At 40.7% G+C, this 27,126-nt stretch overlaps 1 protein-coding gene across 6 annotated transcripts in view; it reads right to left on the bottom strand.

Annotated features, from left to right (window-relative positions):
• AFF1 (ALF transcription elongation factor 1) overlaps positions 1-27,126 on the bottom strand; it is a 206,494-nt gene that overhangs the window by 44,307 nt on the left and 135,061 nt on the right. For 3 of the 6 annotated variants that reach the window (XM_030847009.2, XM_030847014.2, XM_030847015.2), the window contains 4 exons: positions 11,599-11,643; positions 6,555-6,641; positions 5,589-5,625; positions 1,940-1,991 (listed from right to left, as the gene is read on the bottom strand). In XM_030847009.2, the coding sequence (XP_030702869.1) occupies positions 1,940-1,991; positions 5,589-5,625; positions 6,555-6,641; positions 11,599-11,643 (221 nt within the window). The remainder of the gene's footprint in view (positions 1-1,939; positions 1,992-5,588; positions 5,626-6,554; positions 6,642-11,598; positions 11,644-27,126) is intronic. The other 3 variants (XM_030847011.2, XM_030847016.2, XM_030847017.2) reach the window with 3 other exon arrangements.

Genomic DNA, 27,126 nt, shown 5'->3' with positions numbered 1-27,126 from the left:
ACTGCGCCACTAGGGAAGTTCTCCCCTCTAGGTAATTTTATATAGGGTAAACCAATAGTTTTTATCTAGAAAACACTACATATGTCACAATATATGAGCATATAAACTTGCAGGCACCTCTGACTTCAATGGTTTAACTCACTTAAATCAGGAGAACCACCCATTTCTCTGAGTAGCAAAATTGTCACAGAAAATGGTCCGAATCCCTATCAACTACCTCGTAGGAAAGCTGATGAAAGTTGGTGTGGGAGGCTGCAGCTTTGGCCTGCCCGGGCCCAGATCAGACCCAGCTGCCTTTCTTCCTCTACACACACTTCCCAGGGACACAGCCACTTCCTCCCTTTGGTGCCACTGCTTCCACCCGCTCATTCCCCAGGGAGCTCCTCCTTTCTGTTCTTATTGCCAAGTGGGATGCTCTCAGCTCCCCTTTCCTTGCTGCCCCCGCCAAAGACCATCAGCCGGGGCCTCTTATGGTCTAAACAGCTTTACTATCAACCATCACAAACAGCACAAGGTGTAAACCCTTGGGGAAGTCACAGAGAGTCCACACAATTATTGTAAGTGTGGTCCTTGGCACCGTCCTGTCTATTCTCCACCAGGCATCAGATAGATTATATTTAGAGGAGGAGGTCGTTGGTTAAGCTAAGTCGGTGATTCTAGACTTTCAGAACTCAAGGGTAAAAAAATTTTTTTTAACAAAATGAAAGGGGAAAAAAGAAAAGGCCAAAAAAGAAACAGGCAAAGAATAACATAGGGTTAATTTTTTTTTTCTAGTAAAGGACAATAAAAATAAGCAAAACCTCACCATCAGCCAGAACCACAAATGAAACAGATTTTTATTACACATACAAAAATCCATCCTTCAAACTATAATAAACTTATCTTTTTAAAAAATTTTTTATTTTTTTGTTTTTGGCCGTGCCGCACAGCTTGCGGGATCTTAGTTCCCTGACCAGCGATCAAACCCGTACCCTCCACAGTGAAAGCGCACTGTCCTAACTAACTACTGGACCTCCAGGGAACTCCCAATAAATTTATCTTGTTAACAACAACAACAAATCGTTATTTTTTCTTACTTTGCTGTGGAGATGTGAAAACAATTGCATCAAGGACTTGGCACTTAGGAATAGTGATTTAACCCCGTTCCATATTCAGTCATGGTGAGGAGATAAAAGAACCTCTTTGCCTCAACTGTACAGTTTTTAAAATATTCAGTCCACAGCAACACCCCCTCCCAAAATACACGGAACAAATCCTATGCCTCGAAAATAGAAGAAAGCTGGAGCTTGAACCTGAAATCCTCAGAAACTAGCAACTCTGTGTTAGTAACTGATCAAATACTGAGGAGAGAAAGGCCTCCTCACTTAGTCCCTGAACCACTGCTAGTCATGAAAAGAAAGAAATACTAGTTCAATACCACCAAGAAATGACAAATTGGGTCAATATGCTGGTTTAAAAATCTTTACTATGTAGTTTCAACTGTTCCAAAAACCCAAAATATATCTGGACTTACTTGGCCTTAATAAAGCACAGCTGGGCAGTAAGACTCACTCTTTATTAGTTAAAACTAGGCCAAAAAAGTGGCAGAAAGTCTGAAATTGTGCACATCCCCCGAAATTTGTTTCCACAAGCTAAAACTATTTAAGACTGAAATTTATAAAGCTAAAACCTTCTATCTTCCACAGTTAATATGTAAATAATGGCTCAAATGCCTTTCTTTTTGAGAAAACTCCTTAGCAAAATCTTAAGGTTCCTAAACCTTCAACAGGACAATTTAATCCAAATAGAAATGTTGGTCATTTCCTCCCTTTACACTGCAGCAGTATTTTATGAGTCATTACTTGAAAGCAAGGAGGAAAAAAAATCTAAGCAACAGATTTACATGGGAAATTACAATGTTATATTATAAACTTTTAATAAAAAAAAGAATTTTACTTACGATGTTCCCTGCTGAGAATTACTGTGGGTTTTTGAAGATGTATCATATTGTTCTGTGAGTGAGGGAAAAATGATCAGAGGAGAACAATGACAAATTCATGAGACCGTTAGCTAGAAATTCCTTCTATTTTTGCTGTCCCCCTACTTTAACCTAAACACTCAGTATACTTAAATTATGTCAACCAGAGTGCTATACACTGCTTATAAAATAACATTTATGTTACGTCTAGAGAGAGGGCTTGCGCAGAACTGGAAAGCCCTAAAATGAGCGAACACACTTTGAAAGCGCCAACCGGCATGCCGACCACACTGCCATGGGCAGGAGACTCTCCTTGCTGTCAGCTGGCGGGGCTCCCTTGTGGAAGCACTAGGATGGGGCTGCAGTCACCCTCACCTGGTTTCACGTCACATATCTATCCGTGATTTGCTAGCACTCTCTTTTATAGACTCTGTCCTTGGCCCACTGTGCTCCCACCCATCCCCCCACTATTCAACAGCCCCCATTCGTTTATTCAACTGCTATTTACCAACTGCCTATTAGACACCAACATGTTCAAGGCATCTGACCCCGTCCTTGATGAGTGTACAGCTGACTGAGGGACATCAAACAGGCACGTGTTATCTACAACCCTAGGCAATGCAAAATCAGCACGAAAATCAATCATCTAAATGAACTGTCCCAGGAATCTACAGATTGGTCACTCTGTTGGTCATGACAAAAGGTGGCAAATTAGAAAAGAAACAAAATTAATTGTGTCACAAAGGATAGGTGAGATTTTGACAGAATGACTGCTGGCAAGAGGGAGATGAGGGTGGGGAAGGCCTTCAGGCAGAAGAGACAGTGAGCGAAGGTTGAACATGGGAGGAGTTGAAATGGTACAGATTATGAGAAGGGAAGGCTGGGGTGCAGAATGTGTGGTGGGCAGCATGGGGGGACCAGGGAAGTCAGATTTTAGAGGGCTCTGAGTGCCACAATAGGATGTTAAAACTTCAGTTGTCAGGGAATGAGACATCTCCAAAGCACGATGCAGCTATTCCTCAGAAAGATTAACCTGCGGGTGCTACCTGATGTAACCTAGAAAGGAATGGGAAATGTTAAGTGTGGAGGCTGCAGACCAGCTGGGAGGCTGTGTTTGTCTAGGCCTGAGGTAATACGGACCTGAAGCAGAAGGGGAATGGAAATACGGGTGCCTTTCAGACAGGGGTGAGGAGAGTGACCACTAATGTCATGTGGAGGCCCTTGAATATTTGCAATTAAACGCTTTATCCTCATGGTGGCAGCACCTCTTATATGATATTTTTAAATTGCTTGCCCTTCTGGCTAGCAAGCTAGGGCTGGCACTACAAATTAGAGGGGCTAAAGTACATTCACATGTACTCCTACACAGTCATCTTGACCCGGTCCTAAGCTCAACGAGGCTCTGGTAATCCTTAGGCAGCCGTGTTTTTTGCACATGCGAACATAAATACTGGGACATACAAGTAAAATCCCTATACTTCATTCTCTACAGACTGTCAGCTGGCGGGGCTCCCTTGTAGAAGCACTAGGATGGGGCTGCAGTCACCCTCACCTGGTTTCACGTCACATATCTATTCGTGATTTGCTAGCACTCTCTTTTATAGACTCTGTCCTTGGCCCACTGTGCTCCCACCCATCCCCCCACTATTCAACAGCCCCCATTCGTTTATTCAAAAAACCACAATTTTTCGAGAAATTTGAATTATCTTGCTGGGCATACTTTGAGAAATATATGTCACACTCCACTTTTCTGAAAGCTTTATCTGCACACACTCCATTCCTTCTTCATCCAACATACAACAACCAGACCCCTCCAGGATCCAACTAGGCCCCCCAAAGGCCACATTCTCACAGAGGTAAAAAGGGTTTCCAGCAGCAGCATAAAAGACCCCAAGGTAAGCATCTGCTGAGCCAAGACCTACAGGAGACCTGCCAGTGTCTGAAAACTTCTCATCAGGGCAAGGAGGAATCAGCCTACACTATTCCACAGGCCTGGAGGGCCACCACCCCTGGCGAAGAAAGTGCTTACCAGCTCATGTTCAACTATATTTTGCTAAAAGGAGAAATCAGACAGTTTAAAGGATTACAGGGTCTTTCTAAACCAGGAGGTAGCAATCATGCAAGCTGTAAGTAATTCAGTGGAAGGCATATAATCTGCATGACTGGCAGCCCTAGCAAATTTGGGGGTGGGGTGAAGGGCAAGAGGTAAAGGAACGCACAGCAATCCTGCCCACAGCTGAGCTGGTGACCCACCTGCAGACTTATGCCACTTCACCCGTTATCTATCTTTGGATAGGCTGCCAAGATGTTGAGAAAAAAAGATTTCCCAGTCTCCCCAATACTGTGCAAGATGATCAGGCTTATCTCTCTGCATTTGGGGGAAATTTATTTACTTTTATTATTATTATTTATTTTTGGCCACATCACACAGCATACAGGATCTTCATTCCCTGACCAGGGATCGAACATGTGCCTCCTGCAGTGGAAGCACGGAGTCTTAACCATTGGACTGCCAGGGAAGTCTCTGGGGGAAATTAGTTAGGAGTTATTTGCAAAGTCTTATTCAGTACTTCTAGAGCAGGGGGCAGCAAACATTTTCTGTAAAGGTCTGATAGTAAATATTTTAGACTTTGCATGCCATACCTTGTGGCATAATAATAAATGAATGAGCATGGCTGTGTCCTAATAAAACCTTCTTTACAAAAACTAGCTGTACAACAGATTTGACTCTCAGGCTATAGTGTGCCTATCCCTGTTCTAGAGGAAGATTATTTCATTTCTTGTTTTTCTCATCTTTTTTACTCTCCTCATATCCTTGCAATTTAAACAACAGGATAATCAAGGGAAAAACACAAGTGAGGAAAAAGACTAAGGTGGAGATATTTCAAGAAGAGTCACCTCTATGGAATATCTATGAGCAATCTTCTCCCAACACATATATGCACACCACGCACCCTACTTTGGTCTCCCTATCCTTTGAAGACTAACACTTCGTAACTTGGGCACTCACCATATGTTGAGGAACTAAATGATTGCAAAGACACGAGTCATTTTTGTAAGGCCTGAAATGCCTTGCATGTAGTTGGAACACAAAGAATTTAATGAACCGAGAGGTTACTGATAAAGAGAAAGGCTGGATCCAGTTAGCTTTCTTCTGTTTCCCACTGAATTCTCAAGTATTTACAATCCATTAAAAGGAACCAAAAAAAGAATTACACGACAAATACATATAGAAGGTCTAGAGAAACTATGTGCTCTCTTCCTTACAAAAATTTCTTGGTTTTGTTTAAAATAAATACAAGAAACACACAAAATACCCCAATCTATTCTTATATACAATTCCTGGGTAACAGTGCATTTAGAGTCACTCTCAAGATATTTATCATATGTGAGGTAATACCAAATTATATTTTATTTGTTAGGTACTTTACTAAGACATCTTCGTTAACTCTTTGCAATAATCTGAAACTCCACCTAAAGAACAGCTTTATGTTTGCCCTTCCTTCCTATTCTTTAACCGTAGGAAGACTTCATCTCTGCTGGAGCATTTTTCATTAATGTTTTCTACATTAAAACAGTAAAAACATGCTTTGTCCTCCAATGCAATAATCAGTTCCACATATTTACTTACTTTGGTTTAGGGTTGCAGAACTGATATGCTGAGAATCCTAGAAAGAAAAATAAAAATCTCTAGTTAATAAAATATTAAGGTTTATAAATCCAAGGTTGCATCACTGTTAAATCTGATAAATATTGATACATCTAATTTTTAATAAAATAGGTTGCATTGCTTCTGTTGTTTCCTAAAGTTTATTCTTCCTTTGGTGTCAAGGATTTTCAACACAAAATATAATGTTTTACCTTAAAATCAATAATAATAAATTACATTTTTTGAGAAAAAAACTATCATTAGAAAATGTGTAAAGTATCTAACATGGTAAATTCTGGTTTGGGTAGATAAAACCTCAATGACATCATGGAAAAGGAGAGTGATAATATATTAACAATGTGCATGTGTAACAGGCTGGACTGAACACAGATCTGAAGGTGATATTTCTATATTCTGAATGTTATCCAAAAGTAGAAAAGGCGAGGTGACAGTGTTGTTAATATACTGTTCACAAATACTTTAACAGAAATGTGCGAGTAGGCAGTTCACCTTGCTATTAAAACCATCACGAATGCAGCTGATTGCATTAAACTTTAAGAAAATGTAGGAGGTATGACAAGTGTAAATGTGTATCTGTAACGTATCTAAGTCCTGAACTAGGAAGCAGACACCCTACCTCACTTAATTCTCCTGCACCTCCGTGTCCCTCTTCTAAGGTAAAGAACCTCAAAAATGAATTTATTGTAAAGTCCTGAGTACTTTCATAAGCTACAAAACCCTATACAAATGTAAGATGTTCTTACTGACATAATTGGAGAGTGAAGTATTTGAAAGCATTAGGAAGCACTTTAGTAGCTAAATTAATTGCAATATTAACCTAATCTCTAAAGAGTTCAACAAATACTACTTGATTAATCTGGCACACAGCGATACTTCACACTTGTCACTGGTGTGGATGCAGTGCCTGCTAGACTTGTAAGGAATTACCTTTGCGGGAAAAGGAAATTTGGAGGGCTCAGCTGTACTAGGCGTGTGTATTGCTGTCAAAGGAGGAGGCCATGAATGGGTCATTTCCTGGAAAGAGATTTGCAACGGGAAGAAAAGGTAAATTATAAATAGAACATTTATTGCTATTTAAGTTAACTTTTTAAACTGAATGTAGAGTGGAGTGATGGTAAATGAAAAGTGAAATCTTAAAAGTTATTTCATTTACTTTTTAAAAAAACTCCTACTTGGTGGGCTATGTTCAAAAGCTGAAGCTCTCCAACAAACAGAACTGAAAAGAAATCAGTTCAAAGAAGAAAAACAAGAGCATAGAACAGGAATGGTCTTAACACTCTGAGCAGCATGAAGCATAAAAACGGTAGTAGGTATTACCAGAGTTTGTGTAACTATGAAAACTCAGTCCTGTCTCAATGCTTTCTTTCTCTCTCAGCTTCTTTATTGCATTTCCTGGAATTATTTAAGTTCAAAGGAAGAAGAACTTTCCTGTTTGACTTAAGCAAACAAGTAATTCAGGTCACTTGTTCCACTTGGGAGAGTTTTAATGGATTTGACCCTTCCCTGATACACATTATTAGTACATAAGAACTTTTGCAGAGAAGGCCTTAAAAAGTGACCGTCCCTTTTCATTAACAGAAGTTTCATTTCTATTCACTGTTTTCGTGGAAGCGAGATTTCTATATCTTCCCAATTAATATATTTATCTTGACATGAGTTCTTTTTTCTAAGCACATTCACTTGCTGGAAAACAAAATGTCATATTAAAGGTGTCTAATCGCAAATATGCACACGCACACACACTTTGTTGAAGAGCTAAAATGGCACTGGAGATTAACGTCAGCCCCTTCCTTTTACAGCTGAGAAAAACAAGGTCTAAAATGACAGGATCAGGTCCCCCAGGAAGCCAATGGCTGAAAGCACAGGGAATGGCCCCTTTGCGCTGGAGTCTGAGAGAAAGAAGTCCATCCCCACGTGTGTCAGACCTGCCAGGCAAACTGGCTTAAGATTGACAAGCAACCCTCCATCAGCACACTGGGGACCCCAGATAACACTATGTTACCTCACCTGCACAACACACTGTGGTTTTTTTTTTTTTAACATCTTTATTGGAGTATAATTGCTTTACAATGGTGTGTTAGTTTCTGCTTTATAACAAAGTGAATCAGTTATACATATACATGTATCCCCATATCTCTTCCGTCTTGCATCTCCCTCCCTCCCACCCTCCCTATCCCACCTCTGGAGGTAGTCACAAAGCACCGAGCTGATATCCCTGTGCTATGCAGCTGCTTCCCACTAGCTATCTATTTTACATTACACACTGTGCTTTTTTCCAAGTGCTGACCAACCTCTCCATCACCACAGAAATGCCATCTGATCCTTGCAACAACTGGAGATGGAGCTGGGCAAGCATCCCCATTCCCCACCTCTGCGCACATCTTCCCTGCCCTTCCCCACAGCCGCCCTCCGGGTTGCTAGAACCTCAGAACAGACAGAAATGACCTGGCACAGTGACAAGCAAAGTAACCGATGCTGGCTCGAGTAATTTTTGTTAAAGGTGATATCATGCCCTTGCTCACTTGACTAACCATCTTTTGTTCAGTACAAAAGAGGAATTCTATACTAAAGTATAATGGAAAGAGTAGCAGCTCTGGAGCCAGGGACCCAGATTGGATCTTAACTCTGACCCTGCTGGTCAGGTCCGCCTGAGGAGTTTGAGCTCTCTGAGCCTTAGTTCTCAGGAAGAGGTGGACGAAGACCACTTATTTTTCAGAGCATAAAGTGCTGGAATACACGGTCAGAGAAAGCACTTAAAAAATTAAAAGCCTAGTTTTTAAAGAATTTTAATACTGCACCAAAGAGTTTCCTGTTGTTTTATTTATTTGACTATACTCTAAGGTATGCGACCATGAGAACATTATGATGTAAAAACTTGTAGTAATTGCAAAGGTGTCTGAAAGTATCATCCTTCTGTCTTCCAAGAATTTCTTTATAGAATCCCAATGGTGTCTATGACTTTTAGTCACCAATGATTCCCAGGAAATATCTATTGTACTCTCAATGCCTAACGCTGCCCCGGCTATTAAATTAGGCAGTTGGAAAGTGCATAAACTCTTTCAGGCCTTAAGTGGTTTGCTGATAGTGTGAAAGAATTTATACACTTCCCTAAATGCTCAGCTTACTAGGGGAAATTAGGCCTTACGAGAATTGGGGCCATAAGGAGAGGAGGGTGCCCAGAATTGCAGGGCCCTGAATTCACTCCCTACTTTAACAATGACTTATCACGTGAATGGGGGTAAATCACTTAGCACCTGCTTCACTCCTGGCCTTCCAGGTGCCACAGCTGCTATCTCCTCCCCACTCTCCACCCTGCTCATTTTGCTCTAGACACTCTGTCTAGTTATCGCTGTTTTTCTAATACACCAACCTGTTCCCACCTCGAGGCTTCTGCACTCTTTCCTCTGCCTTTTCCTCCAATCACTTGCCTGCTATATGACTCATAGTGCTTATCAACAACTGACATTTTATTATATATTTATCTTCCCCACTACGGTCTCCACAAGAGGAAGGACTCTTATTCACACGGCACCCCAGTGCCTAGAAAAGTATATGCATCTTCACGGGTATTTGCTGAATAAATGAACATTCCAGTGACACTGGTACAACGAGTGGTACAATGCTACCACTCGTTGTACCAGTGTCACTGGAATGTTGCACTGAGATAATGTCTACAAGCACTGCATTAACTGCCCCAAAAGGCTGTCCAGGCTGTAGAAAACCTGAGCCGTTTCCATACACCCACAGAGGGCACCATCCCCATCTGGACCCTGTGCATGACCAATTTCCTGGTTGCTGGTAGTGTTGCCTGCTACCTTCTTACCCTGCCAGTCTTCACAAGTCACAGGCCACCAATGCCCCTTCAGTAAAACACTGAGACTCTTAACATTTCCACCAGAGAACCAAACACTATCGTCTATGATTGATTTTCTCCTTTAGGGAACTATTTACTGCTTCTATTGCCCATCAGAAAGATCTGTGTTAGGATTCCTGGCAATCTTCATAAATTACTGGTAGGAGATAAGAACAGGAACCACGAGGCAGAGGGAAGTATCTGGATCTACATCAGAGAGTGAGAGCTGGATTTGACCCTAGAGTCATCTACTATCTACCAGCCCAGGGCCTTCATTTTACCCGTGAGGAAACTGAAGTCCAAGGAGTACATGTGACTTAACTGAGGCCCCAAAAGAGAAGAGAAGGGGACAGATTCTAAGTCTCCACAAAGCAGAGACCCATGCCCCTCTTCAGTCCAGGACATCCTGCGATTTACTCTCTCCCTTTAAGACTTCCAAGTGAAAACACTCACCTGTGGCTCGCATTAACCATCGACTTTCAAGCATTTCCAGGTAAGCAAGAACTCATTAAAGTGATGTTGGCTGAGAGGGGAGGGAGGATGGACGAGTTTATTAAATTAAAAATGCTTGCCTGATGTTCTAATACTATCACCTTACATAAAGGACTCAACAAGTCATATACTAACACATCAAAACGTTAACAGAAGCATTTGACACATGCAGGAGACAACTAATCTACATTGTTGCATTTACTTTTGAAATAACCATGGAACAAATCACACACAATTTCAGAGAAAATGCTAAGGCTATTATTTCATAACTAAGTCGTTTGTTTCTTTTATGACTCATCTTACCAAAGAATTTCAGAAATACCAGAAGGAGAGGATAAAACAAAAGCTTGATCAAGATATCTTATTATTACTCTTACTTGCTGGTTGGCAAAAATTTCTCATTTTCAGCAATACAAAGTATGTTTCCTTAGAGGTATTTCTTTCTTAGAAAACTCTAACTACAAAAGTAAGATACCGAAGATTGTAAGACAAAAATAATGGAACTGTTTTCCAAACATCTGGCTAGATACCACCTTTGTCAAAAATTGCACAAATGAGAAGGTAACCAATATACTTAATTACTGGTTTCAGCACCACCTCACTTAATACTTTGCAATGAAAACTTAAAGGAAAAAATTGGGTAAGCATATTTTGAGGAAAAAGTATGCAGTGGGGATAAAAATTAATAGGTACATGTGTCATATCTCTCCTACTTCCAAAAAAAAAAACAGAAAACAAAAATCAGAAACCTTATAGCAAAAGGTAAAGTAAGAGTATCATTAAAAGTGACATGGAAGAAAATTAAGAGCCACAGAGGAGGAATGAGAAATAAACAAAACTCTCAGTCATTACAATTACTGTATTTGAGCATTAAATTTAGCTCTAGATTTCCTGGAAGTTAAAGCCAAAATGGGACACATAACAGTTTACATAATTCTTCTCTGATAAAAAGAAAGCAAGCCGGTTCATCAGGAGAATTTATTTATTTTCCTGGAACTGAATTCTAAAAGGAATCTGTCATCCTCGTGCAAGGAAAACTGAACAAATGGATAATGGATTCAATGATGTATTTGTAGAAGCAGCACAAATGTTCCTGGCATGGTCTCAATCAACAAGAGCAAAAAATAACCCTTTCAAGGTAGGTGTAAAGATGTCCATTTACTTTCTACTATTTTTCTTTTTATCTCTTTAAAAATTCATGGTCTCACTGACGATAAGGCCAAACATATAAAGTGTCACCTATAAAACACCAAGAGGTGAAAACCAAGCACTACTTAACCCCTGGTGCCCCCTGCTGCAGCAACACAGGGCATCTACTCTCTGGGAGGTGAGCAATTCTCCAGGGTCTCTACAGACAGCCAGAAAAGCTTAAGGGAGATGTCGTAAGACTCTGGTCCAAATGCCTCGCAGTTTGTAGACTTCATTTCAATTAAACTCTGTCAGATAGTTCAATAATGTCCTAAGACTCCCTTTGTTATTATTGTTTATTTTGCTTTGGGAGGTATGAGGGGAGAAGCTGTTTAAAGGAGTTCAGAATGGCAACTGTTCATTGAAGTCAAAGAAAATGAATATATGTCTGCCTACTTAAGTATTTCTTTAAGCGAGAAATAATAACAATAAGCTCACCTTCAGAATCTCTTCAACACAATGGACTTCACTGGAGTAGGTCTGCTGAACAGGAAAAGCAAGAAAAAGATTAGCACACAAACAAAAAACAACTAGAATGCTGGTATTAATTAATACAGCAACACTCTTGTAAGTAGAATCACCTCAGGGCCCACCTCTTACGAGCTAAATAGGAGAAACTTCACCTTCTGGATGAAATAAAACCAGAGAGATTAACCTGACCTAATCGTGCAGGAAAGGTTTCTGCTGGAGACAATGACAGACGAATTATGACCCTTAGGTCAAAAGCTTCTGGTAGAAAATATGTATATTAAAGACAATTAGTACATTAGTAAATCTAGGGGAATAACAGATATAACAAAAGTGAAGGTGGTGTTAGTTTGCTGCTTTATAGCAACATCTGTCCAGTGAGCCAAGTTACGTGAACATGAACGTGGCAATCACTCTGAACATCTTACTGAGCCCACAGGAAGGAGGCCAGCATCCTATCAAGGATAGATTTTATGGTAATATTATGGTAATATTCTAAAATATTAGAAATTTTACCTGCCAAAAATTCATTTTAAATTCTAGCCCTACTTGAAGTCAGCATTTCCATCTTATGCGCGCGCGCGCGCACACACACACACACACACACACACACACACAATAGTTCTCCAGAGACAGACCCTAGGGAGAGAGGAGATTACCTAGGGTCTTAAAGGAAAGATCACCTTGCTTATCCCCAGCTAAACAAATGACAGCTGCTGTTGTTAGTATCACAACCATAGTTTCTAGGAAATGTCATTTTACAGTCTTTACATTTTTAAGTACAAAGAAAATGGAAAAGTAAAATCTTTTTTAAAAAAAAATCACTTTTCCTTAACTAGAGATATGGAACAAATCCCCTGACTTCACAATTTTTAATGGAATATCAGCTTTCGCTGTGTGTCAATTCATGAGCCAAGTGCCCTGGGCAACTCCTGTACAACACACCCCTCCCATTACTGCCCCTGCTGTGAAGAAAGCACTGTTCTTCCCAGTCAGTTGGTCCAATACTTGCCTCACAGCCAGAGTGTAGATGGAAAAGGGTTCTTTTCAGGGCTCTCATCTCTAATTTGAGTGTAATTTAATACAGCATTGGTTGTTAATTCCTGATCTAGGGTTTATTAATCCACCATTTCCCTCATTCCAGTTTCTTTAAGGAAAAGGGAAAAGAGCATACAGCATTCACACTCTCCTGGAATTGAATCTAATGGACACGACAAAATTCAGATGCAATTTGACCTGCCTAGGTCTGGTTTTAAAACATGTAAATTTCATGGAGATGATTTTATTGAAATGTTTGCAGTTTGCTATTTTTGAGTTAGGGTCTGGAAGTTAGGAGGTATAACCAAAGAATCAAGGGTATCCCCTTTCTCTGCTGGCCCTACTGGACCTGCCTTTATGCATTATGCATGTCAACAACAGGACCTGCTTACCCAATTTTTGTTTTTCAAGACTATTAAAGAATGCCTAAAAACTGGACCAAATATTATAGCACAAATGTCAGAAACAATGAATGCTGTTTTGACCTGCGGGTAAAATGTAATTATATCCTACGGTTTTAATCTTTCACACGCGTCATTAGGAACAACAACAATTAGGAGTTGAAAGTTAATCAACAGAACAGAGCATATGACTCCTGACTCTGGTTAAATAGTCCCCTCATCCTATCTGCTGCTGGAATGAGAATGAGAATCCAGTTAAAATATCTGGCAGTCATGGGGGGACGGGGTTAGGGGAGGGATGGAGTGGGATGCTGGGATTGGAAGATGTAATAAGCTTTGATATACAGAATGGATAAACAACAAGGTCCTACTGTATAGCACAGAGACCTATATTCAATATCCTATGATAAACCATAAGGGAAAAGAATATTTAAAAAAAGAATGTATATGTATGTACAACTGAATCACTTTGCTGTACAGCAGAATTAACACAACATTGTAAATCAGCTATGCTTCAATTTAAAAAATTTTTGAGGGACTTCCCTGGTGGCGCAGTGGTTAAGAATCCGCCTGCCACTGCAGGGGACATAGGTTCGATCCCTGGTCCAGGAGGATCCCACATGCTGCGGAGCAACTGAGCCTGCAAGCCACAACTACTGAGGCTGCGTGCCACAACTACTGAGGCCTGCGCGCCTAGAGCCTGCGCTCCTCAACGGGAGAGGCCACCGCAATGAGAAGCCCGAGCACCGCAACGAAGAGTAGCCCCCGCTCGCTGCAACTAGAGAAAGCCCGTGCGCAGCAACTAGAGAAAGCCCACGCACAGCAACAAAGACCCAATGCAGCCAAAAACAAAAAAACAATACGGCAATCAACGAAACAGTGAGGCACAGTTGAAATGAGGGCAAAAAAGATTTGCCCACTACTTCCAAAAGAATGGAGTCAGGAAGCTACAACTTCAGGACATTCAAAGACTTTTTGATCTTCATTACTACTCAAGCCATCAACCCTTAGCCAAGACGTTTTATGTCACTAAAAGATTCATTTTTTTCCCTAAAATTTTATTACATGAGATGAACCAGGACTGAAGAAATTTTTTCCAAAGATTATTGTTTATTGGTATCAGGGTAAGATAAATATTGCTCAACAGTCACCATTTAACCCGTTTAAATTTCTAACTAAAGTCTAAGGCTCAAGCATTAATTGGTTAATGTACTGTGAATTTTCTTATCAGGTCCATTATGAAAGTGGGAGTATTTCAAAGGGGTGTCAGAATTCCATTCCAAATACATGAGGATATATCACATGTAAAGATCTCCATGCAGCACTGTTTATAATGGCAAATAACTGGAAATGATCATAAAACAACGTAAATGCGTGTACTTGCATGGAAAGATGCTCAAGGTATTTTCAACTTTTTCTTTGGAAAGAACTTCACACTTACAGAAAAATAATAAAAACAGTAAAAGAAATTCCTACAAACCCTTCACTCAGATTCCCCAAATGCTGGCATTCTACCACAGTTTGCTTTCTATTTTTCTCTCCCTGCCCTCCACCCACACATCTACACTGAGCCATTCAAGAGTAAGTTAGAGAGTTAGAGTTAATGCCCTTTTACCTCTAAATACTTCTGTGTGTACCAAGGTATGCCTTACAGCTTTATTTAAAAGGGGGGGGGGCCCTTCCCTGGTGGCGCAGTGGTTGAGAGTCCGCCTGCCGATGCAGGGGACGAGGGTTCGTGCCCCGGTCCGGGAAGATTCCACGTGCCACGGAGCGGCTGGGCCCGTGAGCCATGGCCGCTGAGCCTGCGCGTCCAGAGCCTGTGCTCCGCAACGGGAGAGGCCACAACCGTGAGAGGCTCGCGTACCAAAAAAAAAAAAAAAGGGTCGGGGGGCGCGTTTACCAGATCGTCTGTATAGTATGAGCCTATTTTATGTTCCATCCACCCAAGATTCATATCCCCACTCTTCCCTGACCCAAATTAAAGACTCAAACTAGAGTACAGTAGGTATCTCAGCTGTTTGCAGAGGAAGATCCATAAGGACCGGCTGCCTCGTTTTAAAAAGTACAACTTGGCACCTCCAAGTCTGCCACTGGAAGGAGACTTTCCAAAAAGGGAGGGGCAGTTCAACAAACCATTATGGCTTAATCCCCTTCCTTAAAACCCACTTTCCTCACAGGGTCCCCAGCTGAGTAATGCCACCCCTACTCAGAGAAGCCAGGCTCTCCCTTCAACACTGTGGCCAAGGAGTAAATAATCAGCCTCTCTGAAGCTCAGCCAAGTTAAGGCTGAAGATCTTTAGGTAAGACTTCTTCAAAGAACAAGGGATGATTAAAAAGCAGCAACAAAAACAATCTGTGCTAACTGCATGAATGCAGAAGCTCTAGTTTGCAGGTCCCTCCCTGTCTAGCGCACCTTCAGGGTCAGAGGCACTGACTTTAGACACTCACAACCACAAATCACACTGTTGTCTCCCATCTTCAACATCTAGGTTCCTAGAGGAGGGCAGCTCGGCTACCTCATACATACGGTATCCTGTATATACACGGAACTCCCAGCGCAGCCCTCACTTCCCCATGGGGTATGGCCTTAACACAGGAACCATAATCCTATTCAATAATAATAAAAAAAATAGTAGCTACTTATTGAATACATATTGTACTTGATCCTGCATTAAATTCTCGCACATTTCCTCCGTTTGATACCATCTATTGTAAAATGCACCATCATTAACTTGGAAGGGGAAAAGCTATGGCACTAAATGTACGCATCAACTGTAGATATGTCCCTTATTACAGACACTGAAAAATGAAATAAAAATTTGAAGGAATCCTGCGTAATGCTCCATTTCATTCTCACATCAATCTTTGTGGTATAACCCCCAGTTTTTAAAATGAAGACTGAATTCTAAAGAAATTAAGTTACATGTCCAAGGTCACACAACGCTCTCAAGTGACTGAGCCTGACTTCCGAATGTTGCTACACAACTTTTCCAAAAACCTCAACTTCAGGCAAGAGACAGACAGATTAGTATTTAAGGAGGAGATATGATCCCAGTTGTCGTATGCATGACCAAAACCATTTTCAAAGAGTACTGTTTTCCCTGTGTTTGTGCAAAGAAGTTGGTATTCAGACTTAACTGCCTCTTATTACTGCGGGTACTTCAGACCAGAAAGGCAGCGATGCTGGCCTCGGTCTGATTTCTCACTCCTCTTGGAATGATATTGTGTGATCCTAAGGAAATGCACTGATACCAAAATAAAATATGTCAGTAAATGTCTTCTAAGCACGACACAGTTTGTTTTAATAAGCTAAAAAGAGCCGGACGGAAGAAATATACCTCACCGTTAAGACCAGGAGGCTCTGGCAATACTGTGTTTTAAGCCTCTCAAGTTTCAACAGAGCAGCACTTTTTTTAACAATGCTGTTCTCAAAAAGGCTTAGTTATCACTAACCAGAACTGCAGGGAGCACAAAGGCAGACTGCTGACGAGGGAAGTCAAAAGATCTTGGATTCTAGTTCTGGCTCTGCCGAGGACTGGTTCTTGCAATGCTGGCTAAGATTCAACTTCCCTGGGACTATCTCCTCATGGCAATAAAGGGATAATATTACCAATCCTAACCGCTTCACAGGGTTGGTATGAAGGTCAAGTGTGAACCTTTAAAAACTAACAGGAGGGACTTCCCTTGTGGCGCAGTTGTTAAGAATCTGCCTGCCAATTCAGGGGACATGGGTTTGAGCCCTGGTCCGGGAACATTCCCACTGCCAAGGAGCAACTAAGCCCATGCGCCACAACTACTGAGCCCACATGTCACAACTACTGAAGCCCGCGCGCCTAAAGCCCGTGCTCAACGAGAAGTCACTGCAGTGAGAGGCCCACGCACCACAATGAAGACTAGCCCCCGCTCGCCACAACTAGAGAAAGCAAGCGCGCAGCAGTGAAGACTCAACGCAGCCATAAATCAATCAATCAATAAATAAACATAAAAACTATCAGGAGGGGCTCCCCTGGTGGCGCAGTGGTTGAGAGTCCGCCTGCCGATGCAGGGGACACGGGTTCGTGCCCCGGTCCGGGAAGATCCCACATGCCGCGGAGCGGCTGGGCCCGTGAGCCGTGGCCGCTGGGCCTGCGCGTCCGGAGCCTGTGCTCCGCAACAGGAGAGGCCACAACAGTGAGAGGCCCGCGTACCGCAAAAAAAAAAACTATCAGGAGGCACTGATATGTGAAATAAATACATGGGGCCAACATTATCAAGGCAGTCTTCACTGGTGTGACAGCTTTTAAAGAAACCCCAATAGGTTCTCTCTCATTTTATGTTTTAAAAGATTAAACAAATTCTCGTGCTATTTTTCTTCTAACATATGTCAACTTTTGGACTATGGTTCAGTCTATAGTATCTACTTGCTGCTCACCTATCCCAAACTAACTAGATAAGGCACACTCTTCTTGCCCCTGCCTGGAGCCCATTTCCCTCTCCCACCTGTGTTGGGAAAACTCCTACTCAGACTCTGAGTGGCAGATTAAAGACCATCTTCTGGAAAATATTCCTTGACTCTCTCACTCCCGAAACTGTGCATGTGCTCCCATGGCTGTCAAACTGCCTCATGTCCCACCATCTCTGCTTCTCCTAGATTACCAGTTCCATGACTGCAGGGGCCAGCTCTGCCTTGCTAAATCACCAATCACATGCTGCCTGCCACACAGAGGCAACCAATCAACATTTGCTGGTACACTTTTCAGCCTCCAAACTCAGAATATGAAAACAAATTCCCAATTTTTAAAGCATTAGAGACTTTCTAAATACAGTAGCTTCTTTGAAATATAAGCCAACATCTTAATTAACAAACTACACAGAAATAAACACACGAGGACAAAAAGGAAATTGTTTTGCATTGTTTTCTCCTTCAAAACATTAAGACTACTCTTAGAAACTATTTTTCACATATCAGATTGGCAAAACAAAAAAAGAAAGACGGACAATTCTGTGTCTATGAGATAGATGTGGGGAAATAGGCACTCAAATACCGTGGTTGGTGGGAGGGTAAAACAGCACAATCGCTGAAGATAGCAATTTGGCAGGAGCCACCAGATTCTATTTTCTCATGCTCTGACCCAGCAATTTTACCTCTAGCACCAGCTCCTACATGTACAAAAAGATATACGCACAAAGTTATTCACTTCAGCCTAGTCTCCAAATAGTAAGGTACTGGAAAAACTCTAAACTCCCATCTAGAGGTAATTGGCTAAGAAAACTGTGTTACATGCCCCTTAGGCAGAAATACTACACAGCCATGACAAAGAATGAGGGCGCTCTTCGTGCAATGATTTGGGTAATCTCCAAGCTATACTGTTAAGGGGGAGGGAAAAAACCAGGTGCAATACATGCCAGGATTTGAAATGAAAAGGTGACATCAGAAGAGAATATATATGTTGAGTTACTTATTATGCATAAAATACCATTGGGAATAACACAAGAAATCTGTAACATTAATTACTCCTAGAAACGAAAACTAAGTGGCTGGAGGGCCCGAGTAATGGAAGATTTTCACTGTATATCTTTTTAAATTCTGCATTATTAAGTATATTATGTAATTATAAAGGAAAATACAAAAATTAGATTGAGATTTTAAAAATTAAGGATCAAAATTTTTACTCAAAGGTCTCTGCCACATTTGTGTTTACTCTCTATTAGCATTCTTCTATGTAACTTTCCTTCTCCCAAACACACGTCTATATGAATCTGTCCACAGCTTCCTCCTCGGAGCTCTGGGCTTGCCTCATGTAACACTCAGCACACTGAATTGTTCCTAGATTTACAGTCAGCCTTCCTGTGAGGTGCTCCTGGGAAAACCTAGGACTTGGTGTCTGGCCCTATTTGCTGGCTAGTTCACTCTTGCTTCCCAAACTAGAATGCTACAAAGCCCTTGGAAGAGATGTATTTGGGGTGGGGGTAGGGGTGGGCTCTCTCTCTTTTTTAATCAGTCATGCTTAAATACTGGGCAAATATCTTTGAAATAGACAAAGCCTCATAGGATTGTTGTGAGGAAGAAATAAGACAATGTACGTTAAAGCTAATGCCTCACAAATAAACTTAAGCACTGATCATGAAGATGCAATAATCAGCACTTCCCAGAGACAGATTAGAGGAGGAAACCAAAAGGCCTGCCTGAGCAAGGTTCTGGCATAAAATCAATTTTATTCTGTGAATACAAAGTAAATTACCTAAATAGCTAGGCCTATTCCAAGAACTCGCTCATACTGCTTGGGTATGCCTACCCGGGCTGAAAAAGGCACAAGGTTCTAACAGTATTACTTCTTCAGAAGTGTCATGCCCTTTGGGCAACTATCTAAACATCTACTTCCACACCCAGTATTTTAGGTAAGAATTCTTTAAATCCCTGGGCAGATTTATGGACACACTTATAGTACAAAAAGAAAAAAAAAAAAGGAAAGCTATAGATTGTTAATATGGAAGGAAGGATAATGGGTCAGAAAACAGAGACTAAGATACTCTTAACAGTTTTCCTAAAGATGAATAGTATTATAATGCAAACCAATTTTAACCGTCAAACTCTCCCTTCAAAAAATTAAACACCTAAACACCCTGAATCTCTACTCAAATATCTTCAAATAATGGCAGGGTTTGGGGTAGTATTATTTTTTTTAAAGGTGATAAGCTTCAATATGTAGCAAGGAATTACGTGTTCCCTGGAAGCCTCTTTTTTAATGCCAAACTGGTCTGCCAGGCATGGAGGCTACCACAATTACTGTTATGCCAACTGCAGAAATCTCTATAGTTCTCCAAGTAAATGTTTCAAGGAGAAGAGGAAAGAGATTGATGAAGGACAAGATTATTTTAAATGATGAGAAATCTACAGGTCACCTACAGCTATCATCCAACAAAAATTTACTGTGGAAAGACCAAGCAATTCTACTCATGTTGGAGGAACTAGAAAAGGGGCAGCAGTCTGGAAACATGGGTGTCACAAACACTGGCTGGGGCTTCCCTGGTGGCGCAGTGGTTAAGAATCCGCCTGCCAATGCAGGGGACACGGGTTCAAGCCCTGGTCTGGGAAGATCCCACATGCTGCGGAGCAGCTAAGCCCATACGCCACAACTACTGAGCCTGTGCTCTAGAGCCTGTGTGCCACAGCTACTGAAGCCCATGTGCCTAGAGCCTGTGCTCCGCAACGAGAAGCCATCGCGATGAGAAGACCGTGCACTGCAACGAAGAGTAGCCCCTGCTCACCACAACTAGAGAAAGCCCATGCACAGCAACAAAAGACCCAACACAGCCTAAATAAATAATAAAATAAATAAATTTATTAAAAAAAAAAAACACTGGCTGTCCTTTCCTGCAAGTCTTCCTTCACCTTGACTCTGCACCCATCTTCAACTCCAAATGGTAACCCATGGTGCTCTAATCTGTCTCCCCCGGAACGGTTTCCTGTAGGCAGGGATTGGCTTTATTCATCCCAGTATCTCCCAGGGCCTTAACATAATTCTGGACAAACACAGACATGCAAGTAATATTTGTCAAATGAATGAACCTGATCTTGCCATCTCATGGCATCTCTGACAGAATTCACAAACATGAGCTAGCCAAAAAGTAATTATGGAATATTTATAGTGAATTCTCCATTTTTTCCTGTATATTGGAAGCAATGTGTGTTTGCTCAAATATGCAAAACTCTAGGCAACTTCACAGAACAAGGCTGTTTTGTTTTTGAAGATACAGAAATCCTCAACTGAAAAAAAAAAAAAATGAAATTCTATCACCAACATCAACTCAATGAGATGTTTTTCACCCAAGGAGTAGTTGCCTAAGTACAATTTGAGGATGTGAGTTTCTCAGAGAACGGTTTCTGATGTGACAGTAACGTCAGATCATGATTGTTGGGGGAAGGGTACATTGGGCATGCTTGGGTGGGGTAAAGGAAGGGTGTATCTCCTTGAGACTGAAGATCAAGAAATATTCCAGGATAAATGCAGAAGGAGAATGCTGGAAGCTTGGAAGATGTGCTAGCACCCCAATTCACTTATTAAATGAGAGTTAACACACACAAATGCTTATAAAGTTCACCTTTAGGTAAACTCCTCTATAAGCGAACTATGTTATCTCCCTGCCTTTCACCAGCTAGAGCAAAAACAGGCTAAAAAATGAAAAGAAAAAAAGACCCTAAGTATCATTACTGAAACTTAAACCCTTACAGGAAGAAGTATTTTGAACTATATGTACTTTAAAGATTAATGTGGGTAACTAGAGAGTTTATTGTTGCTTTCCAGTTACTCTGATTTTACCAGTGAAGCAATTTGCTTTAGTGTCATAAAGAATTTATTTTTCTAAAGTATATAAAATGTACAAAAGCGCATAATTTGTATTAACTGAACTACCTAAAATATTCTGGAAATTCTGTTTTGATCTCTATTAAAAGAGGGCATCTTTTAGTCATGAAACCTAGGATCTAGTTCTTAAGATCTGGTTTAAATAAATAAAAATAGAACCATGAGTAGCTGTTCCCCACATATATAACACTTACTTTATATAACTATACAAAGGAATATTAGGGGAGTAATAAAAGTGCTGGTTTCATTTATTGTATTACTATACTTCCTGAGACCACATGAGTATATATAAATTTTAATATATTTGTAAGGCTTCTACAGAGTCACATGAAATAGTTTTTATTTTAAAAAATACTATTTAGGGACTTCCCTGGTGGCACAATGGTTAAGAATCCACCTGCCAATGAAGGGGACACGGGTTCGAGTCCTGGTCCAGGAAGATTCCACATGCTGTGGAGCAACTAAGCCCATGCACCACAACTACTGAGCCTGTGCTCTAGAGCCGCGAGCCACAACTACTGAAGTCCACGCGCCTGGAGCCCGTGCTCCGCAACAAGCCACCCCAGTGAGAAGACCGTGCACTTTAATGAAGAGTAGCCCCTGCTCGCCGCAACTTAGAGAAAGCCCGTGCGCAGCAACGAAGACCCAACACAAACAAAAAATAAATAAATAAATTTACGGGGTTGGGGGGGAGAAAACTGAAACACTAAAAAAAAAAAAAACTATTTATGTTGCTGCATTATATGCAGAAATGTTTTCAGTAAATATTCTTTATGACAATATGTCAAATAGCTTCTTGGTGTAAAAGTGACAAGGGTGGGGTGTACCTGAGATAGGTTTAAACAGACTTAAAAACAAAGTACCTGGATGAAAAACAAATGCAGATAACTTACCACTGTTTGAGAGTAAATATATCTAATCTCAGTTATTCACCAACTTTCTAACGTTTGACTGTGAACTATTACCATTCACAGTGTAATAAAGAATCAGAAATCCCCAGTGTTTTAAGACTTGAAAACACTGTGCCTTTGACAGAAGATCACATGAGACCCCACGAAGCCCATTGTGGGCATAGCAACCATGAATGATTTAGTAAGACTGGCTAAAAAGCACTGCTTTAAAAAAAGAAAAAGACATCACAAAGAACAAGTGTAGACAGTGGTTCCATTCCAGTGATAATAAACTGACAAGTTCTTTCAAATGGTCCAAACTACATGAACTAACTCCCCTTCCGTAACCAATTCTACTCACTAAAACAACTTTTACGGTTTTTTTTTTTAAGAGGAATTAAATTTTGATTTTTGAGTGGGTACATTGATTTGCAAAGCACAAGCAGTCTTTCAATTAAAGTATACCACTGCAGGGAGGGTGTTAAACTGAAGTGTTTTGTGACCATGCTTACTTCATTCCCATCCTACTCTGTTCTCTCCCCACCTCACACACACAGATGCACACAAACACACACAACACGCACACACAAGTACTCTCTCACAGATCATATTAAGGGATGATTCTGAGTCTAAAACAACACTACTAAATTACTTTGTCAACCATGACAGAATTTATAGATGCATAAACCTGTATTACTGCTCCTTTTTGAGTGTGTCTATCAAATTTAAGTGGCAAACAATGTTCGGGAACCATGTCTAATTCTGTGTTTCATAGGGTGCCTGGACATTTTTTTTTTTTAATAGCTAGGCATAAGTGAAGACTACAGAGGCACCAGGGGGGGAAAAAAAAACTTTCCATCGGTTTCTGGATGAGGTTGAAAGAAACTGAAGTCATATGAATAAGATAAGCCATTTAATCCACGCTTTGTCTGAAAGGACATAAAGATTTTTATCCTGGACTTATTCCAGTGGTAATCTCAACAGTTCCTCTGGGCTAGGTGTTGGTTGTCTGTCTCCTGGCATCATGATTTTTAAAAACAAAAAACAGAACCCAGAGGAAAAAAAAAGGAAAGAAAATTACTGAAGCAGTAGGCAAGAGGCAATATATACTCTGAGGAAACAATCTGAGCTTCAAACTGCCCTGGGGATTACTGATACTATAATAAACACAGAGGAGAGAAGGCAAATAAAGATGGCCTTGCCCTTTATATCTTAATTCTGAATAAGTAAATTCCTTTTTTTTTTTTTTTGGTCTTTAATATTGGGTAACAAACAGATTACTTGCCAGGATCTAGAAAAAGGGCCAAAGATCGTTCGAGAAAGTATAATTATTTAATATAACATCATGGTGGTTATAAATCACTTATTTAATCATATCAATGAGCACCTAAATTTAAGAGACTATTTTACTTTTCTATAATTTATTAAAAACCAGATTCTTTACAAAGAAAAGGAAACCTTACTAATGTCACCGAACCTCAAGTAGATTTAATAATCTTTTCTTTTTCCTGCATTATCTTTGTATGTAAGTTTGGTCAAAGTATAAACAAACTGCATGAGACTTCTAGGAACGCTCATCTCATAAAGTGATTTACTGAACCAGCAAAATGAAAGAAAATATGTTTAATAACAAAGTTTTAAATAAACAGTCACTCAACAAGTGCCAGTATTTTTTAAAAATAAACACAAGGGACAGGCCAGATAAATATACATAAAAGAACTATTCTTGAATTTATTTTAAATAAGTATTTAATCTGTGCCAAGGAGAAAATTCCCTTTGCTTGTAAAATAAATGTGCTCTAATACCTGCTGAATTTAAAAGCATTAAGCATTTCGTAGTACATCTACCACAATTCTATCACATCTTACACAGACCACAATTCTAAAAGTTACAGTAGGAAACAATACGTTTATACTCATTTTGAAAACATGTAGCAGTCAGTGACTCTCCGCCCATCTTTCTCCATCTCAATATACTTCTCTCGAAGTCTTTCTGACTCTCTCTCATCCCCTCACACACACACATGCAATGAAGTTTTAAAAGTACTCTTTTGACTTTAATCCGGAGTCCTTAAACCAAGACTCCAACGTTTTGAGTGTTTTAAGGCACGGTATAACTCAACCACGTTTGTCCTAACTCCCAATATTCTTGCATTTACTGTCGTTCCTATGTTCTCCTTTTCCTTCTACACTTTCTAGAATGCAGAATCTAGGTGCCAGAGAAGAGAGAATACAAAAAATAGGCCATGATTCTGATAGAAACAACAAAAGCAACTCCTCTTGAAAATTGCCTTTAAGGGACAGGAGGGTCAATCCAGCAGAGGTAAATTATATCTCAGTTGTACATCAATCCAACTGTGGCCCTCCTGACTATTCCACACACCTGGCCCATGCCCCGCCAGGGAAAAGGCTCCTGGAACCTACTTTACTTTTTCTCTGACATTATCATAATCACATTGCCAGTTTGGGGAAAGGGGAGGGGCACGGGCCAATTACAAAAATCCTTTGAACAAGTTCTTTAATTGGTATACAGCCAGCCAAATCCTCTTAATAAGTAGTATTATTAATATCGTCACGATAATGCTGTCTACCAAGTAGCATTAAATGAACCTGAAAAGTATTAGATTGGCCTCTGAGCAGGTAAGTCTTAATCTGAATCTGTTTTTCTCTCTTTTAGGCAAAACTTTTAAGAAGCATCTGAATGTCAGAAAATCATCTCCTTAGTAAGATTCTCTCAAAAGCGTTTTGTAGGACAAATAGAAGTTTCTTCTAACTAGAGCACGGTCTTTAAAACCAAAAACAAAAACCTGTGAGGAACATAAATCACTGGAAAACTCTCTTGCTTCCTAAGTCTGAGTGTAACAGATCTCCAACTCATTTTATGACATAGTTCCTACTTTGAAAAGCCAAAAGGCATAACCTAAATTTAAATCAATCAATGAAGAGTTTACGCTATAACAACCTGAGGGTTCTCCCTGCTTTCTCGTTACTTCTGCCCAATTTCTGATCTCTCTTGCTGATGGAAGATACACTACTGCTTAACCTTAAACAAATTCTATTTTTTGAGGGGGGAAAAAAAAATGGAAACACTGTCATGTTCTCTAATTAGCCTTTCATCACATAAATTTACACCCCAGATAGATACGGACTATGTGACCACAAACTATGCTGAATAAATTAATGAGACCCACAAAGCTACAAGAACATTAAACATTAAAATTTATCTACTACACCTGCTTGCACTTAAGTAAGAACACTTCTAAATATTCCTAGACTGGTAGAAATCAATATGACATGTGCTAAAACTTGGGTAGGCGCTCCACAATCTTTTATATTTGACCTAAATTCTATTTGTCTGCCAAAAAACAAAAACAAAGCAATAAAAGCCAAAAGGGATGGCGGGAGGCGGGGGGGGGGGGGTGGAGAGAGGGAGAGAGAGAGAGAGAAGGGGAGGGGGGAATGCACACCTGTATACAAACATATTTAAGTTTTTATGCTGCCAATATCTTCCATCTGTACCTTTACTTTGGGAAGACAAAAGAAACCATCAATGTTTGCCAGTGATCCAGAAGTTCAAGAAGAGAGTTTGAAAGAGGGACAAAATATCTGACTGGTAAGGAATTGCTTATTTTAAAATGTTTTTAATTTCTTTAAAATGCACTGCCAAAAATGTGCTGTGATTTGCGATAGATAGAAAACTATATTATACTTTCTCTGCTCTTACTCCATTATTTCATTAGAAAGAGACAGAGAGGGAGAGAAAGGAAAATCCATAATCCAAACCAACAACCAGTGCAAATCTCAAGAGATATTCCAAGTCTCTAGGGGCAGCCAAAAGGAAAAAAAAAAAGCCACACCACACCACCTGTCTGTTACCTGTCAAGTGTACACGAAGGGAGGGGACATGGGAGGGCTGAATGCCTGTGGCTAGAAAGCTTATTTACCTTGTTTGTAAGGGCACGCACACAGCAGCACTCAACTAGAGTTTATTCAGATCCTTCCCTTCTTTGATGTTAGCCCCTAACAGAGGAGGCAAAAGAGAAAACAAGGAGGGAAGGAGGGAGAGAGGAAAGAAGGGAAGTGGGGAAGGGAGGAAGCAGAAGGGGGGGAGAGAAAGAGGGGGAGAAAGAGAGGTTTCCCTTTGAGGCCTCGGTCTTCCCCACCTGAACCTCAGGCTTGCACTCACTGGTACTTACTGTGGGGCAGCTGTGCACTGGGGCACTTACCTCCGTGAACATGTCTTACTGCCTTCCTACATGGCAAAAAGGCTTTCCTGCTTCCATACATCCCCTTGCCAGCCCTAATCGGTGCCACTAGGTCACTGTATTTTGTGCTGGCAGCTGCAATGGCGGCCCTGACAGGAAAGAACTTTTAATCTCTTCCCTTGTACTGAACCATAAGCAGCAGCGAGTGCTCCCAGACACAACTGCCCTGGCTCTGCTCCTAAAAACGCTCTCTCAAGTACACCGTTGCTTAGCAATATTTGCCTTCCCCCTGTACATTTGAAATTGGCAACATCTGTCCCTTTGGCAGTTTTGACTTGTGCAAAGCACCATGCTCACAGTTTAAAAACACACACGGCTTTATGAAATGGGCAATCCTCCACTCTTCCCATCTCCCCGAAAAACCAGGGATGTGGAAACCCCCCCAAATGGCTTAATCTTCACTTAGCTTTAAAGGTCGATATAACCATCTACAGGATTCAAAATACTGAAGCCAGCAGGAGATCCTATTAAACCCCACCTAGTAAGTAATGCTGTCTGTACAACTACACGTGAGGATGTGTCTGAACTCAAAATCCCATTCAGCTTAACATTTTCTATG

The sequence above is a fragment of the Globicephala melas genome, chromosome 5 (assembly GCF_963455315.2).
Source record: "Globicephala melas chromosome 5, mGloMel1.2, whole genome shotgun sequence".
NCBI classification, from domain to species: Eukaryota; Metazoa; Chordata; class Mammalia; order Artiodactyla; family Delphinidae; genus Globicephala; species Globicephala melas.
Note: the sequence above shows the minus strand (reverse complement) of the source record. Positions and strands in the feature narration are given on the sequence as shown.